The 16,628-nt window shown below is 38.3% G+C and overlaps 1 protein-coding gene across 1 annotated transcript in view; it reads right to left on the bottom strand.

Annotated features, from left to right (window-relative positions):
• Positions 1 to 16,628, bottom strand: part of UVSSA (UV-stimulated scaffold protein A) — a 56,773-nt gene that overhangs the window by 16,194 nt on the left and 23,951 nt on the right. Inside the window, exons 7-8 of the mRNA XM_009882564.1 lie at positions 14,893 to 15,007; positions 1,019 to 1,196 (exon numbers count right to left, since the gene is read on the bottom strand). Of these exons, the coding sequence (XP_009880866.1) occupies positions 1,019 to 1,196; positions 14,893 to 15,007 (293 nt within the window). The remainder of the gene's footprint in view (positions 1 to 1,018; positions 1,197 to 14,892; positions 15,008 to 16,628) is intronic.

The raw sequence follows: 16,628 nt of genomic DNA, 5'->3' as shown, positions 1-16,628 counted from the left end.
ATTATACCATAAGCGTAGAAGCCCAGAGATCTAATGGGGGCAGTAGTGGATCATACATGCTGTACTGTAATGGGAGCTACTGATGTGGCAACTGTTTTTAGAAAGATCTTTTTTCTGTCAACTCATGCCCATGTTTGCATGGCAGTCACACAGATTGCAAAGTCTGGTTTTGTTGACAAAATTCCATCTTGCAGACTTACAATACTCATTGTACAATACCACTACAGAATTCAAAGTTCTCAAAAACCAGAGTACTACTATGGAGACCTTGGGTATTCACTAAGAGAGCTTCAAACGGTCTCAGTCACCTTACTGAAACACTAAAGTTTTAAAGATTAGAAGTCAAAAGGTACACCTGAATACTCCAAATGCCGGAGTTCTAATGAAGTAAACCCCTTTCTTAGATTACGTTACAGTTTGCTAGTTTTTTGGGGGGCTTTTTGGCCAATGCAGAAGTGCCTTTTCAGGAATATGCCACTACGTAGACTACTCAGTCTTATCCTGAAATCACAGATAAATGCTAGACAATTTCAGCAAGCTTTAAATAGGACTGACAACAAATACATCTTTGGAACCAGTAAAACATGCCTCCAAGCAGCACTGACAGCATAAGTCACTAGGAAGCAAAAGACGATTGAAACTACTTCCTAATTTAGCATTGGACATATTCTGTTTAGTTGCAAACCAAAAATTACTCCAATAATTGGGGATGGTTTTTTTTTTTTGTCAGGAGTAGAGGGAATGGAATGTTTTCTGGTTTCATAGAGGCCATTTACACCAAATAAAACCTACACCAAGTAAGCAGCAAAATATTCCTTAAGAGTCTGGTGCAATCACTAACAAAATCTCCAATATTAAGCAGTGAATGTACATCTTAGTAAAAGAACTGTAACTTGAAGATGAAACCAAGACAGCCTTAGCAACTTGCCTAGCTCATGAGCACTTTTCTGTGTGCTTTCATGACTAACAAATACAAGTAAGAGCAAGAGGTTTCTACAAGAATTAAAACAAAGATAACCTGGCATGTGGAGGTAGTAACTTTGGTAGTTTGTCTCTAATAATTTTCAATGTAGCAGCTGCACAGGTTGGATCAAGTTCGTCTTCATTCTGTTTCAGCTGGGTGCGGGAGCTCAGCGGAGCTGGTCCTGTTGACGTCTTCCCTGCTGGTGCTTTTGGAGGTGACTGTGGCTCTAGTCCTGCAAAAGAACTCCGTGTTTAGGAGGGATTCACTCTTCCCATCGTCAACGCTTCACAGCAGGGCCAAATAGCTCAGGATGCTGATTACCAAGTCTTCCTGCTTTGGATTCACGTTCAACATCCATCCCACTCACAGACAGAGCGGTATTCCTGCCTGTGAAATTTTTCTTGTTTTGGGACAGAAACATACTGAGTAACTAACTACAGTGAATCAACTTCTAAATTTGTATGACATGGTGCGATAACAAAGAATGATGTTACCTCACCTTGGAAAGAAGGATTTTAACAATACATTTTTGCCTAACCTGCAATACTGCTTTTTCTATGTACTTTTCTAGTATCATATCAGCTTGCTGGGATGTCGTTCCTGTACTCAAGGTTGTATCAAGGTAGAATAGAAGAAAAGAACTACTGGCACTACTGTTTAACACCTAGAGTCCCAAAAGAAATCCAAGAGCAGTCGAAAGCAAAAGGAAAGGCATACATCCATATCCTCCTGTGTGCTAAGATTAATTTTTTTTGGTGTTTCAGCGTAAAGTCCCGCTAAAACTCTTACAACCTGGCAAAGAGAAACCACTTCTGGGTGGGCGACTCACTGCAACAAATGACTGATGAGAACGGGAACCTTTGTCACCCAGCATGGCTGGCAGGGAAGCACACTCGGTGGAAAAACAAACTGTGTGTGAGGCACATCCCTGTTCTTTGATGACTCTCAGTGACAATATTGACCATTCAGAGCTGAGAATATAGACCAAAATAGCTCTTTTTCTTTTATTCGTGATTTGTTAAGGGGCAGCACTACTGAGAATAGTTGAGTTTCAATTCCTAAATACATCTGCAAACAGAATTATCTGGAGAACGTTCTTCTTTCACAGATACTAAAACAATTTACCAAGATAAAATATCTAAGCGCTGGCAGAAACAATAAGTATACCCACAGCATAAGCTCAAGAGACAATAAATGCCTGAGCTACACCTGAAGAACAAGCCCACTGCAAGGCAGTACCAGGCACTGATGTTCAGCACCAGCAGCTCAGTGGCGGGCAACTTAATTACTTTGTACAGCTAGATTAGACAGCCAGCACGGACTGTAATGATGCAATGAGATAGGCTGAGTAGTTAGACAGCACATGCCTCTACCCGCTGAGCTAGAGAAGCAACTCTATTAGCTGGCAGTAGTAACAAGAACTTTTCAGCCAATGACAGCTAAAAATGGAAAGACGTGATCCCTCACACTAACATAATAGACTACATTTTCCCCATCAGAAAGCCTTTTTATAAAAAGAAGTGACTAAAATGCAAGGCCACCCACCAAAAAAACCCCACCCTAATCAACACAAAAAAAGTCACAGTTTCACAAGACTAAAGTTTTAAGCAAATTATCTCAGCCTTTTTATGAAAAGCAACCTGAGTTTACCTGACATGTTGCAGCTATTATTTAATTGGGACTTTTAGTCTCTTACCTACTTCTAGCCAGCTCTGAAGCTGTATCCAGAAGTATTTTTGCTTTGCTAATTTGTTTTGCTAATCATTAAATGTATCACAAGATATCAGCTAAAAAAGGAAAAGCTAATGTAGTACGACCCGCCCTCTGAGTGGGAAATTGCAGGATCTGTAGTGGCAGGTAGCTTTGGTGCACAAAAAGTCTTAATTTCAGAGAAAAACATATTTTTCACAGACAAAATCAGAGCAACTTGCCCTGATGATTTCTTTCTAGCTTATAAGGTCTTCCTGTAATTCATCCTGACCTTGATTCATTTGTACCATGTAACCTTTGGGGTGCAACCACACAGAAGGCATTGCCTGACTTCAGCCACAGGTCAAGTTGCTGAGCTGGCAACCTTCTAGAGCCACCCCCTAGACAGATACAGGTCTAAACTTTCCAAGTACCTAGATCAGAAGATGAGTCCTTGCACAGGGAATGACATCTCCTCACGTTCCACGGCTCCAAGCTCAGAGCACTGAAAAGAGTACCCTCTCAACCCCCTGTTTAACCAAGTTCCCGGGCACTTTCTCCTAAGAGAGAGCTAACAATCCCAATTCAAAACCCACAAAGCTAGAGCCCCTCAGGAGAGGAGAAACAAAAGCAGACATCCAGGTGGATCTGGCTTGTGTGTGCGTAGCCTTTAAATGTTGCTGCATACAGCAAATCGTCACTTCAGTCATTCCTAGAACTTCTGAATACAACTGAGTCCAGAGGATAGAGAGCGCCCCAGAGCACTCTCAAGGATGAGGACTCTTCTAAGACCATGTCTGAGATTCCATGTCTCTATCTAGTATGGCTTATACTGGTAACAATGACAGAAAATGGCAAGGGCGAGGTGATTCAGAGTAGAGGCCAGTAACAACAACAGTGGCAGGTGGCCTACCTGCCCCTTTCAAAACAAGAAAAGGAAGGAAATGCGATCTGGAGAAGGAAAGAGGATGAGGGAGCACAAACCATCAGCAGTTAATAAGAATTCACAGAGACTTCTTAGTCTTCTCCTCACTCTCCCATGAAAGCTCAATACATTCCTTCTGCTTATCCAGTGTACGATAAAGAGCAATGTGGACCATTTAACAAGACAGTTGAGGCAAATATATCTGTGATTCAACTTGTGTGTGGTAATATTCTTCCATGTCCATAGAGAGACCAGATCCAGCTCTGGCAAGCTGATGCATTCTTCATTTCCTAAGAAAAGGCTACTTGAGCATTGTGTAAGCACACCATAGAAGTGAACACACATCTCAGAGTGGGTTTTTCAGTCCTGTGGCTGCCCTGAAAAGACTTCAGCACATACCCAACTGTCAGAACGTTCGCAGGCAGCAAGCATTGCAGAGTGGACAAAAAGACATTCACCATAGTTTGAAGACAGCGTCAAACACAGCTCTTCCCTTACTCCCTGTTCTGTTCTCTGGAAAACACCCCAAACCCAAAGCTCACATTCCTAAGGCAGTGTGTCCCGAAAGACAGTGCTGCTCGAGCTGTCCAATGCTTCCTGGGAATTGAAGTTAGCATGGACTGCGATGCAAAGAAGAATCGCTCCTTTTTAACTTTTATGTCCTCAGATTAGAGGTTAGAACCTGTCTACCAGCTGTGGACAGACACAGGCCATCTTGCCGTTGGCTGGCGATGCTGTTGCTGCTGAGCACGCCTGACACTACTGCTCCCTTACTCAGTCATGCTCACATCAGATACTCCAATGAAAGCGATGAACATGCTGCATTCACCTTGTTATCTAACTTCCCGTCCCAAAGTCAACAAGGCTTTAAAGAACACTGTTTAAAATATTCACTTAAAGGACTAATTTTTGCATTGGAAAAGGGTCTCAAAATCAGCAGAAGGAACAGCAATAAGGGAAATTATAATTAAGCGTAATAGGATGGAACTAAGTGGAGAAACATTCAGGCTACATAGCAAAAGAAATATTCTCATGACATTTATTAGGCTGTGGACTTGCCATTCAAGAGGGATAATGATGCCTCCACAAAAATGTTTTTTAAACAGCACTTCAGTGAAATATTAAGGGAGCATTATTGAATTTATTTATCTGGAAAAGGGGGTAGGATAGGACTCCTTCTCAGCTCCTGCCACAGGCTAGAAAGGGAAAAACCCCTTCTCAGGTGCTTTGTATCAAAGTGAAACAGAATAAACCCATCCTTTTATTACAGAAACAGTTACAAACAGGCCCTTTGGCATGAACAAGGTTGGCTGAGAAAAATATTTGATAGACTGTATCTGTAATGTAGAATCGCTTAGACTGGGTTTAGCATTTACAATGGCCTTTTTTCCCCTCTCTCCTTTATTTATTTTTTTTTTAAGGACAAGAATACCTTTCTGAAAAGCACTGTTGAAAGCAACAGTTTTGAGAGCACTTGTACGTGTACTACTTACAAACTGTCTCCAAGTCAGAAGGTAGCAGGTATGTATCTCACCATACCTTTTTCTTCCCTCTTCAGAAAGAATATGTGCATAGGTATTAAACGTTCTCAGGAAATCCAAGTTTTATTCCAATTTTTCCTACGATGTTTATGGAAAGCATGATTGCTTGTTCACTACACTGATTTTTTTAGGGGGGGGGGGGGGGAGAGAAGGGAAACAGCAGAGACAAGCAGTCAGCAACACACAGAGAAGGCAAGAGAGATAAACGGACAATGTGACATTTAGATAGATAAAATCACATCCAAAAGATCAATATAGGAATTCTTAAGAGTTACAAGAACAAAATATTTTCCCATTGATTTCTTATTTTAAACCATTAACAGAAAAATCGCTACAGGCAAATACACTATGGCATCAGTAACACCACCTCTACTGTGGATTTAAAAAAAAATAATTTGTTTATAAAATTAGTTTTTGCTAACACGATAAAGACAAGAGTCAACACACAGACAGCCCTAGCTGAATGGTAACCAATGTCAGGGTGGGGTTTTTTTGTTTCATTTTTAAGGCATAGATGGGATTAAGTGCAGTTTTAAAAGTAGAATTTCTCTTAACAATTCTGCCATTCTGTTTATTTTATTTAACACAGGTACAGTAACTGGGTTCAAATTGTTCCAATTGCAGCTTTTAGAAAGAATCATAAAAATGTTCAAATCCCCTTTTTTGTTTAAATAGACCAAATGGCACCTATTTGCCTGAAGCAATAAAGTAGACCGTGTTCACGAGATAAATCGATAGAAGGAAAGAGAGAGGCTGGGGTTTCAGCTGAAGTTAGGCTGCTGAATGCTGACATTATTGATTTTAGCTAGTTCAGCTGGCCTTGTAATTAAAATGTAAATTTGAGAAAGAGATTATGTCCTGACAGAAATGGTGGGATTAGGGGGAGATAAAAGCCCCACAGTGAAAATTCAGAGAAAGAGCAAGCACAGGTTTCCTCAGCTGTGTGGATTTAGACGAAATCTAGCTACTTCAGATTCACTTACGTTTAATTGAAAAAACGAAGACAGAATATAAACAAGTGTTACGGACTTCAACCTTCCTGGAAAAAAAAAAAACTATTTTTGTTTCCTATTTATTGAATCTCAGTCAAGCTGAATGTATGTGATTGATATTAGTACAGACACTCTCCAAGACTGTCAGGAAAATTCAGCAGTTCAGGTACAATGTTTCCCCAATTATACTCTACTGTGCTCATAATGAAAAAAAAAAAAAAAAGCATGTATTTCACTCAGGAAGCACAATAAGCTTTACTGTTAAGCGAAGAGAACTTTGCAAGGCTTACTTCATATGGGCTTGAAGACCTGAGGATTCAAGTCAATGCCTGGGGCACCGCTTTCAAACAACTTCAGTGTTTCAGGATCAGTTCTGCTATACCTCTTCATGCACAAATACATGTGTGAACAAAATTAACACAGGTGATCATATGGTAGGAGGACTTAATTATTTTTGAAGGTTCTGCTACTTATAAAGGATGGAGATTTGAATTATGTGTCATCCCTGCCAGATATCTGATCTTTATGAAACCATCACAAATTAAAGGAATGTTCAGTTTTTGTTCTTTTTTTAATTGGGATCAAATTTCATCTCTACCTACCTAAAAAAAAATCAAGCTCTTTTCGTGTTAGTATCACTTCATCTATATAGAACTCTAAAATGAGGAAAAAATAATAAAAATATCTGTTATGAACAAAACCTTAGAAGTATTCATATAGGGATAAGACTGATTAAAACATCATTTATTGTGGTAGCAAACTTCCTCTTTAACTTTAGATAGACACAGTTTCTTATCTTACTTTTAAACACCACTAAACAAATTGCTGTCTGCAGCTGCCAGGGGACGATGCTGAAATGCCAGAGGTCGCTTTAGCAAATATTCTCACACAAAGCAACTCACCACATGGACAACTGCACATATTAATATTTCTGTATAGATTACATCACTTTTAACAAGTTGTCAAAGGGTCTTTTATAAGCAGAGATTTTAAACAACTGAAAAAGATTCCCCCCCAACGTCTTTGAATGCAGCTATGCTCATTTACATTTATCTAAAATTTTAGAATTCTACTTTGGAACTCCTAATTAAAGAAAAAAGATAACAACTATGTTAGTTAACTAGAAGAGTTCATTAACATTACATAAATACCTTGTTTGGCTTACTGGAATTACAGGATATGTTAATTTATTATAATGTTAATTCTCATTCATTAACCCTATTTATTGTTGTTTTACAATCATAGCTAAGAATCAGAATAAATCAAAGAAGCAGAGTTTAGATTAAAACCTTTCTACACCTTACATCTGATCTTTTAAACTTCTTGCTTATCATTTTGCAGTCCCAGGCCATTGCATAGTTCCTATGAGGTACACTACCATCACAAACCACTCGGAAGTATTACCAGCATCCTGTGCGGTGACCATTAATTTCTCAGAACTTTAGTAGGAATCAAAAAATATATCCCATGTCCTGTCAGATTTCCCAGGAACCTTATTTACATAGAAGGACCTTGCCTGAGAGTGAGGAAGGGTTTGCGTGATCAACTGATTAGAAGGCATCAGAAGAAATATCTACAATCAACTTCTACATGATGTAGAAGCATTTTATTGGGAGAGCTAATAAAGTTTTTTAAGTAAATGTGCAAAGTTATCTTCATTCCAAATACTGTATCATAGTAAGTTTTACTCAACTATTGTCCTAAGTGTAGTGATACAAAACATGCGTTTGTCCATATACAGATATATTCAAAAATCACTAATATATTGAGGCAATCTCACTCGTAAACTTGTAATTAAATATGGCTAATGTTGCATATGCTAGGAAAAATTGAGACCACACAACACATACTTGATTATATCGATAATGGTACCGATACCACACTTGTGTTCCCTTATTTGCATTCAGTGATCCTTGAGTGAAGTCTACTTCATGGTCACTGGTGTGATAATCAATCTCTCTCCTGTGGAAGCCTAGACTTGATCAACACCCTACCAATTTAAAAGTTATTACAAAATTACTTCTAGTAAGTTTTTCAGATATGCCTACTGCTGAGGAACCCTAATGAATCCTAAAAACAGAAAACTAAAAAAGTATTTTCCTAAAAGACTAAAAAACACTCTTTTACTGTGTATATCAGTTATGTTTAGATGTTGTAGTTAGGGATGTAAACTCAACACTTAAGATTTGTGCTTTTCCCTCGTGATTCACAGAAGATTTTCATGTATACTATTAAAAAAAACCCAAACCAAACAAACATGAAATAAGAGGAAAACCTAAATGTAAAATCAACAGATAATCATTCTGCATCAACTAAATCTGTTAGATGCTTCTATGGAGGAAAGAAGACGACTATGAAAGCCATCATTTCTTCACAGGTCAAAATAAGTGGTTTCTATTTCACCTTAACACTTGCATATATGCTCTTTTTGCCATGTTTAGCTTTAAATCTGTTATATAAAACCGTGAAACAGCCTTTTTATGGGAGAAACTTCATTTAGATGTAGGATAAGAGAGCACATTACTATTGTACGCAGTAACTAAAACCACTGTTTTCCTACTTCCTACGTCAAAAATGAAGGAAACAAATAGAGCTAAAAAAGAGTCAGCATAGTGAAGCTACACAGCAACACGTGGTCAGATAACACGCAAGGCTTCAAATTCAGTGCTGCTGCTCTCAGTGTGACACAGACAAAACATTAGTACTTGACCACACAAACAAAAGCATTTAAAAGCATTTAGAAAATCTTTTCTGGAGGGAATAAAATAAAACAGATTCCAATACATTAGTAATTAATTTTCCTACTTTTAAAATCTGTAACGATGATTGTTATGTTCCACATGTCTGAGACAGTTTTTTTCTTAATCATTGTGTCCCCTGTATGTCTTGATGGATGCCAGTCAAAAGAATAAAACTTTTTAAAACAGTATGCATGGAAGTCTGCTGCTTATGTACAGATTAGAGTATACCTAGTCAATACAAACAAGTGCAATTTTCTGAATAAAAGCCCCGAAATGCATGACTTTTATGGCTTCAAATCTGGAAATTCAATCATGCATTTGTCTATGCAGTATTTTATTGTTATTTCTAATAAAGGCTTTTTAATGTTCAGAGAAAATGCAAAAGCTATTGCCATGGTTTCAGCTGGGATAGAGTTAACTTTCTTGCTAGGAGGTGGTGTAGTGCTCTGCTTCGGATTTGGGATGAGAAACAGTGATAGTGCCCCAGAGTTTTTGTTTGTTGCTAAGCACTCAACATTTTTCTGCTCCTCCCACCACCCTACCAGCGAGTAGGTTGAGGGGGGCATAAGAATTTGCAAGGAGACACAGCCGGGACAGCTGACCCCAACTGACCAAAGGGCTATTCCATGCCATATGATGTCACGCTCAGTATATAAAGCTGGGGGAAGAAGAAGGAAAGGGGGGACATTCAGAGTGATGGCATTTGTCTTCCCCAGTAACTGTTACGTGTGATGGAGCCCCGCTTTCCTGGAGATGGCTGAACACCCACCTGCTGATGGGAAGCAGTGAATGAATTCCTTGTTTTGCTTTGCTTGCGTGCGCGGCTTTTGCTCTACCTATTACATGGTCTTTATCTCAACCCACGAGTTTTTCTCATTTTTACCCTTCTGATTTTCTCCCCCATCACAACTGGGGGGAGCAAGCAAGTGGCTGCTGGCTGGGGTTAAACCATGACAGCTATAAAAACCCCCACGCCTTTAATGAATGGTAACAATAGCAAGTTTGTTCATCTTTCTAAAACACTCAGTGGGACCTGCAGTAGAATAGCTTGTGTTGTCTGAAGCACTCCTAATTTGATGTAAAAAACAGGTGCTGACTTCTCTACTAAAGAAATAGTCTGGTTTTGTACCCCTTATTTGTTTAATTAGGGTATAAACTTTCTTTCCATGTTGCTATGACAGTTCATACTAAAAAAAAAAAAAGCTACTTAACACACAAAAAAAGCATGACCCAGACACCATCAGATTATGAAAGGCAGCATGGGGATATCTAACCCACAAAGGCCCATCACTGCGATGGGAAGAGGGAAGAATTTCTGGAAATAGATACAACTAACCCTTGGGATTTTGGAACTGCAGCTTTGATCCCGATATGAAAGAAATCGCAAGCAGGCTTTAAGATGCAATGAGAACCACTGAAGTAGCTATCAAGGACCTAAAACCATTTTGGCTTAAGGCCCAAATATAAGAGAAATAATCTGATTAACCAGATTTGAAATAATGGTTTGTGTTCTTAACTGTACAGTCATTTCTCTTACAACTTTGGATAAGGATGAAACTTGATAACCAGTAGACTACTTCCATGCTAATATTCCCAAGTCAGACAGCTTCCTCATGTCACCACTTTTAAAATGGCAACAGCACTTCCCTGTACCTCAAAGTAGTACTGCTTAAGTTCACTCATGGATGCACGCACTGAGACACAGCGCAGAATTACAAACTGAGAAAACCCATTAGTAGACAACAGTTGCTGGAGGTGGGTGCTTTGAACTAGGTCTGAGAATTGTTCCATTTTTACATGGAAAAGCAGGTCTCAAACAGGATCACTTCCCATGCGGTTCAGAGCTCAGCTGCAAGCTATGCCAAGACCACCAAGGGCAGGAAAGAATCTCTTATCCCAGTGTTAGCACCAAATTCTGTCTATAGCACAAGAACAATGTCAGAAACTGCACAGTTCCATCCCTTACCTTATCCACCCTAAGGCTCTAAGCCAATGCAACAGCTGACCAGCAAAGGCTGGAATGTTGGAAATCTGAAGGGGAAAAACGATTTTATCTCTCCCTAAAGCTTTCTTTTAAATGAATAATGCCTCAGTTTTTAAGGTGTTATCAATACTAGCCATACAAGGGCATTCGACGGATATAAGCAACGATGATGCACAGTGCTGAGAACCAGAGTAAGCCTATAAAAATTACTTTCACAGTGCTGTTTCTTTTTCATCCCAATATTCCTCTTTAGCAAAACAATGTATTTAAAATGGCTTTGTGGTACCACAGGATGGCTGGTCTCTTGTCTGTTGCAGACATCAGGTGCAAGTGTAAATAAGGATTATACAAATGGGAGGTCGTTAAAAGTCTGGTAATGCTAATTTGGCATGACACCCCTAATGGGTTATATCTTCACACTTCAGTTATCTAATCACCTAAATTCTTTTAACAAATTTACATTTCATCTTATACATGGAGACTCAAATTGACTTGTTTAATTTTCCCTCCACCCAAATTGTACCCGTGCTCAGTTCATCTTATATATTAAATATCATAATCTACTACATAACAAATGATATATACACACAGATAATACAACTGGACATGCCTGTATACTTATGCATGCAAAACTTCCCCTGTCTCTAAATGTCTTAATTTTTCACAAACTTTTCAGATCTCAGGAGAATCACAAATACATGTATGCATCATCAGAAATAGCATCTCAGTTTGAAATTTACCTTGTTGGTAGGATAATTCTGTTTTCCCAAGAGAAGTGAAAGGGAATAAAGTGACTTTTAAATCAGTAATTTAAATGTCACGTTACAATCCATTTCCACAGTCATGTTTTACAACTTTGCCTTCCTGTTTAGTATAAAAAGTTAATCTGAGAAGCTGTTCACTTTTCCTGGTTTGTTCAGGAAAAGTAACAGCACAAGGAAAAAAAGCTTTACATTATTCACACCTTCTACATAACACTGAGATTTACATGGAAGGTTTAATGTTCCAGTTAGAACATTCCACTTGCACAGACTTTCATTTTCTTAGCTCGGAGTCCTCATGAACAAAATGTGAACTAAAGAAATGTAGCAAAACCTCACCTGGATTATATTAAGATAAAGCTGAAGGCACTGGTATGATAACTGCACTTGCACATGGAACAAAGAACCATATTTATTTAGAGAGGTGGCTGCCTAACACAGCCAACTCTTGATATTAACATGCTACTATGAAATCAAGATATTCTTGTGTCTTTTAATAGAATAACACACTTTTCTAAACAAAGCGTGCCAAAGGGATGCTTATTTTGTTTTTGCTTATTAAAAGATGCAGAACAGAATCCAGTAGAGCAAATATAATACTTTATTTTCCTCATGCAGACCTGAAGTAATTAGACAGAAATCAGCTGATTTATCCAATAGTTATATATTGGCTTCTGAAATAGATTTTGAACTGACCAGTTGGTCCAAAAAAGCACCTAAGTACACAAAAGTAGAAGAAAGCACATGCTTAAAAGATTGCCCAAATTCTTTGCAGACTCTTTCCTGAACTGGGAACTTACATCATAACTTTAAATGGCAGCAAGAAAAGCTGAATGACTTCAGGAACATCAAGAATGGTTCATTTCTTTCAAAATGCTATTTTTAACATGCACACCATATAAAGAACAGCCAAGTGTGAGCATTAGCTCCTACATAACTACATGTATACAAAATGAGAGAAAGGGTTTGTCTTCTGACTGATTGGATCCTTCACGATAATATATTCTCCTATCAGCAATAGTTTAAATACAAATTGGCAATTTCTTAATCCATCTTCTATAGATTTTTAAAATATCCTTGAGTAGATAGTAGGCTTGTTCTTTTATCCTTTTCCATGAGGAGGAATTCAAATAGCAGTGAAGTATTGTGTTAGTGTGATACAAAGGGTGGTAAGATGCTTTATTTTTTTAAAAATGTGTGTCCTTGAGGATGACAGGGGAGGAAAGGGAGAGAGGGAAGACATGAGTACGTTTCACTTCCAGTGGAAGTTGACAAATATAAACAGAACTTTTGCATGTTAAGATTCATTGGGCTGCTGTTAAAGATATGAAAACCAAGTTCTAGCAACTGGAACTATTAAGAAAATACCAGTTTTGGCACAAGGAATATGGACAAAGGAAGGAAAAAAGCCAAAGAAGACCCATAGCTATTTTAATAACTAACCTCATTTGCTCATTCATTTACTATCACTACCAATGTTTTGGGACTTTTTCATTAGCCACATATATATAAGACGCTTTTTGTAACTCTCTGGAAGGCTGCTACCCCTCTCTTCCATTATATTCCTATTCTGAAAGTCCTGCTGTTAGCAGTAATCAGAACTTAGTATTTATTGCAAGACTGAGGTAGTCAGGATAGCCAACATATACTGGTTTAATTTTATAAAAATATAACTTTTTTTTCCATGAGCAACAACAACAACAAAATCTGCCCAGTTCCTGAGTTTGTCCTACAGCCCTTCACCACTGTTCTGCGTTCTCATCTAACACACGCATCCACTTCCCATTTCACTATCTCAGTACTCCCAGTTTCATCTTCCCCAACTCTTGGTTGGACAAAGTAAGCACCTACAGATTGTTTCAATCAACATATATGCTAAGAGTCATGCCAAACTACATCGCAGCTACCTGCTCACCAGGACTCTAGTCTAATCTCAGTCGTCTATATAGTTGCTAACTTCCATATTTTTTTAAAGGCATGGAGGAACGGAGACACTTAACTCCTTCAAACAAACAGGAACCAGCCAGTTGGACTTGCTGCAAGTCCTTAGGTGGGGAACACAGATACGCAGATAATCAATGCAGGCCTTACTTCCCAGGGTGTCCTGGGAGGTTAAGTCTAGATGGGGTAGATGGACTGAGGCACTAGCAGGACTTCACACCTGGAGATGTCCTTGAGCTGACCACTACAGGTGATCATTACTGATCATCTTTCACCATCTGTAGCCAAATTTGATGGCAGAAGACAGTAAAAAGGTCACTTGAGCTATACCATTTTGGGTTTACACAGGTACACCCCCTTGTTTCAGCAAAAAGAAACATTTGGTTTATACAGGTAATAGCTGCAGCCTGACTTTTACAATGTAAATCGCAGATAAGTTAAAAATAAGCATGAACAGGATTGAAAAAGGCACAACACAGCACCAGTCTTGCATAAATACTCATGGAGACATGTAAGAGCACGAAACTTATTACAGTGTCCAAGGTGGCAGCTACCTTCTCCTTCTCTACAATGTACAGAAATCTTCTGAGTCTTAAAATACACAATACTACACAAAGGCAAAGCTGCAGACTCTTAACAAGCTAGATGTACAAAGGACAAGGAACAATGCACTGAAATTTAATTATTTGAGATGAACTTTCCTTAGTAACTCCCCTCTCAATTTCACAAAAACACTTTACAAGTATAGCTTTATTTTTAAAGAACATCTTTAGAATGCATTAAAAGAAGGCATAATTATATTTTGTCATCTGGTATGTGCTCAGTGGCTAAAATTCTGCACTTGAAGGCTGAGTGCCATTTAACATCTTGTGATAGCAACACCCAAACAACAAAAAAAGCCTGCTTTCTGAGCTGTAAGTTGGCCACCCTATGGGAGGCAGCACATCTCCAACACGTTGTAATGCAGGTAATAGTACAAAACCTTATCCCATCTCACCAGACCGCTACCAGTATTTCTAATATTCAGGCTCACTTACAGCTTTACTTTGCAATCCCTTCACTCCCAGTATGTGTTTAGCACACTTATAAGCATACACGGTGCTGCTTCTGGCTCTAAACTACAGTAGAACGTGATGGAATGAAATAAGCTTCTCATCTCAGTTGCTCTTGCTCCTAGAAAGTATTTGTTTATCTAGAGCCAATCACTGCTCCCGTATCTATGTAATGACTTCCTCATAGCACTCAGAGATTACCCACACCACTGATCACTTTATTACTTCAGAATGAACGTTTATTTACTTTAGTGCAGCAGTAACATGCAGGGATAAAGCTTGTCACAGCTGGGCAAACTCACCATATTCCTTACGCAGGTGGTCTGGAATGTGGGGCTCATAACCTTCCTTCTCAGGGACCTCCACAAATTCATCTTCATCCTCATCTTCGTCATCATCATCATCTGAGGCTTTCATCTACAGAGAGATTTTTGTTGTGTTTTTTTTTTTTTTTTAATGTGAAGACCGCTCTTCATTTCCCTTCATATTGAAAATATTTCACAGACATCTTGATAGCCCTACTAAGACTGCTCTATGTCAAAAGTATTTCCCTAATTATGTATTTAATCTTTATCTAAGATTAGGCCTTTGCTTAACATTTTATCTCTAAAGCCATACTCTATCCTAAGGGCTTCTTTAAAGCCCCTTTTATCCATTAGAACACACACAGTTGGTGAAGCCTGAGAAAGTGTGAAGCTATAAAATAAGGCCAAAAAAATCTTAAAATAACACCAAGATTTTGACTTAATGAGCAAATTATAGCCTTATCTCTTCTCCTTTGCTTGATTTTACCCACTTAGCTGCACTCAAATAGTCTGTGGCATGTTAAATAGTATCAAAAATTGTTTAAGAGCTCAAAACCAAAGCAGGCAAACAGGAGGGGAAGCTGATGGACTGGCAAGCTAATACTGACCAAAGTAAGAACATTCAGATCTGTATATTACAATGTTTCACTGTGTTTCTTCACAACAGCTCTAAAAATAATTTGATACATTCTTTGCTTAACTAATTCGGTACATCCTAACCATTCATACCATTAGACTACACACATTACTATGGTCAAGACGAACAAAATGGGATTTTTAAAATGTGCACTTGGTCTATACTGCTGTCCAAAATTGCATTGCTATGACTAGCTGAAAAATAAAAATGGAGTTCCTACCAACTAACCAGAGTAATTAATTCACAGAAGTGGCTTCCTATCTATCATTTCAGCTAGCTACTACTGTATATGTCCAGCAAGTCTCTACATTTATTTTTATTTTTCCTAAGCTTTTCCCGTACCTGAACACGAATTTTTCTTCTTTACCACACATAAGCTAAAAGAATCTGTGCCACCTCAGACATGGCCTGTACTATTAGAACTTTAAAATAGCAAATGCCAACTACCCTAAAAAAGGCAGCAATGATGGAGGCTTTATACTTTATTTCCTTCGCCCACCTTGGGAGTCACCTAATTCTTAACAACATAATTAGCACATTATTGTATGTTTGCCATGCACTTTTACAAGTCTAGGAAATAATAAGGGGTATCCACTAAAACCAGCCCTACCACAGGCCATGACTTTTTTCAACTTCACTGCAGCAAGCCAAAGCAAGAGATAAGGAATGCCATAATTTTTTACTATTTTCAGCTGTGTTCTTCACTTCTCTTACTGCACCTGATATTCATATCAACTAGTCATTGTTGCAAGCACAGGAGGATACTGCAGGTTTTGCCTGCAGCAGAATTTTCCCCATTTAATTCACAACTCTAATCTCATGTCACAGCTGCACAGCTGAGTTCTTTTAAATCACACATACACTCTGAAGCCAAAAAACCTAAACCCCAATCTTGGTTTACTGAATGCAGTTGAAAATTTAAAAGAAATAATAAATTAAAAAAAATAATTGGTATTTCTTTTTGGTCAGTATTACTTGTAAGCTGGACTGAATTCATTTATCTTAAAGAATATTAATTGTATTAATGCACATATTGATACACTTTAACATATAATGAATGGATGATCAAGTTAGAAATATGATTCTTCCCTTTGTT

The sequence above is a fragment of the Charadrius vociferus genome, unplaced genomic scaffold (assembly GCF_000708025.1).
Source record: "Charadrius vociferus isolate BGI_N301 unplaced genomic scaffold, ASM70802v2 scaffold213, whole genome shotgun sequence".
NCBI classification, from domain to species: Eukaryota; Metazoa; Chordata; class Aves; order Charadriiformes; family Charadriidae; genus Charadrius; species Charadrius vociferus.
Note: the sequence above shows the minus strand (reverse complement) of the source record. Positions and strands in the feature narration are given on the sequence as shown.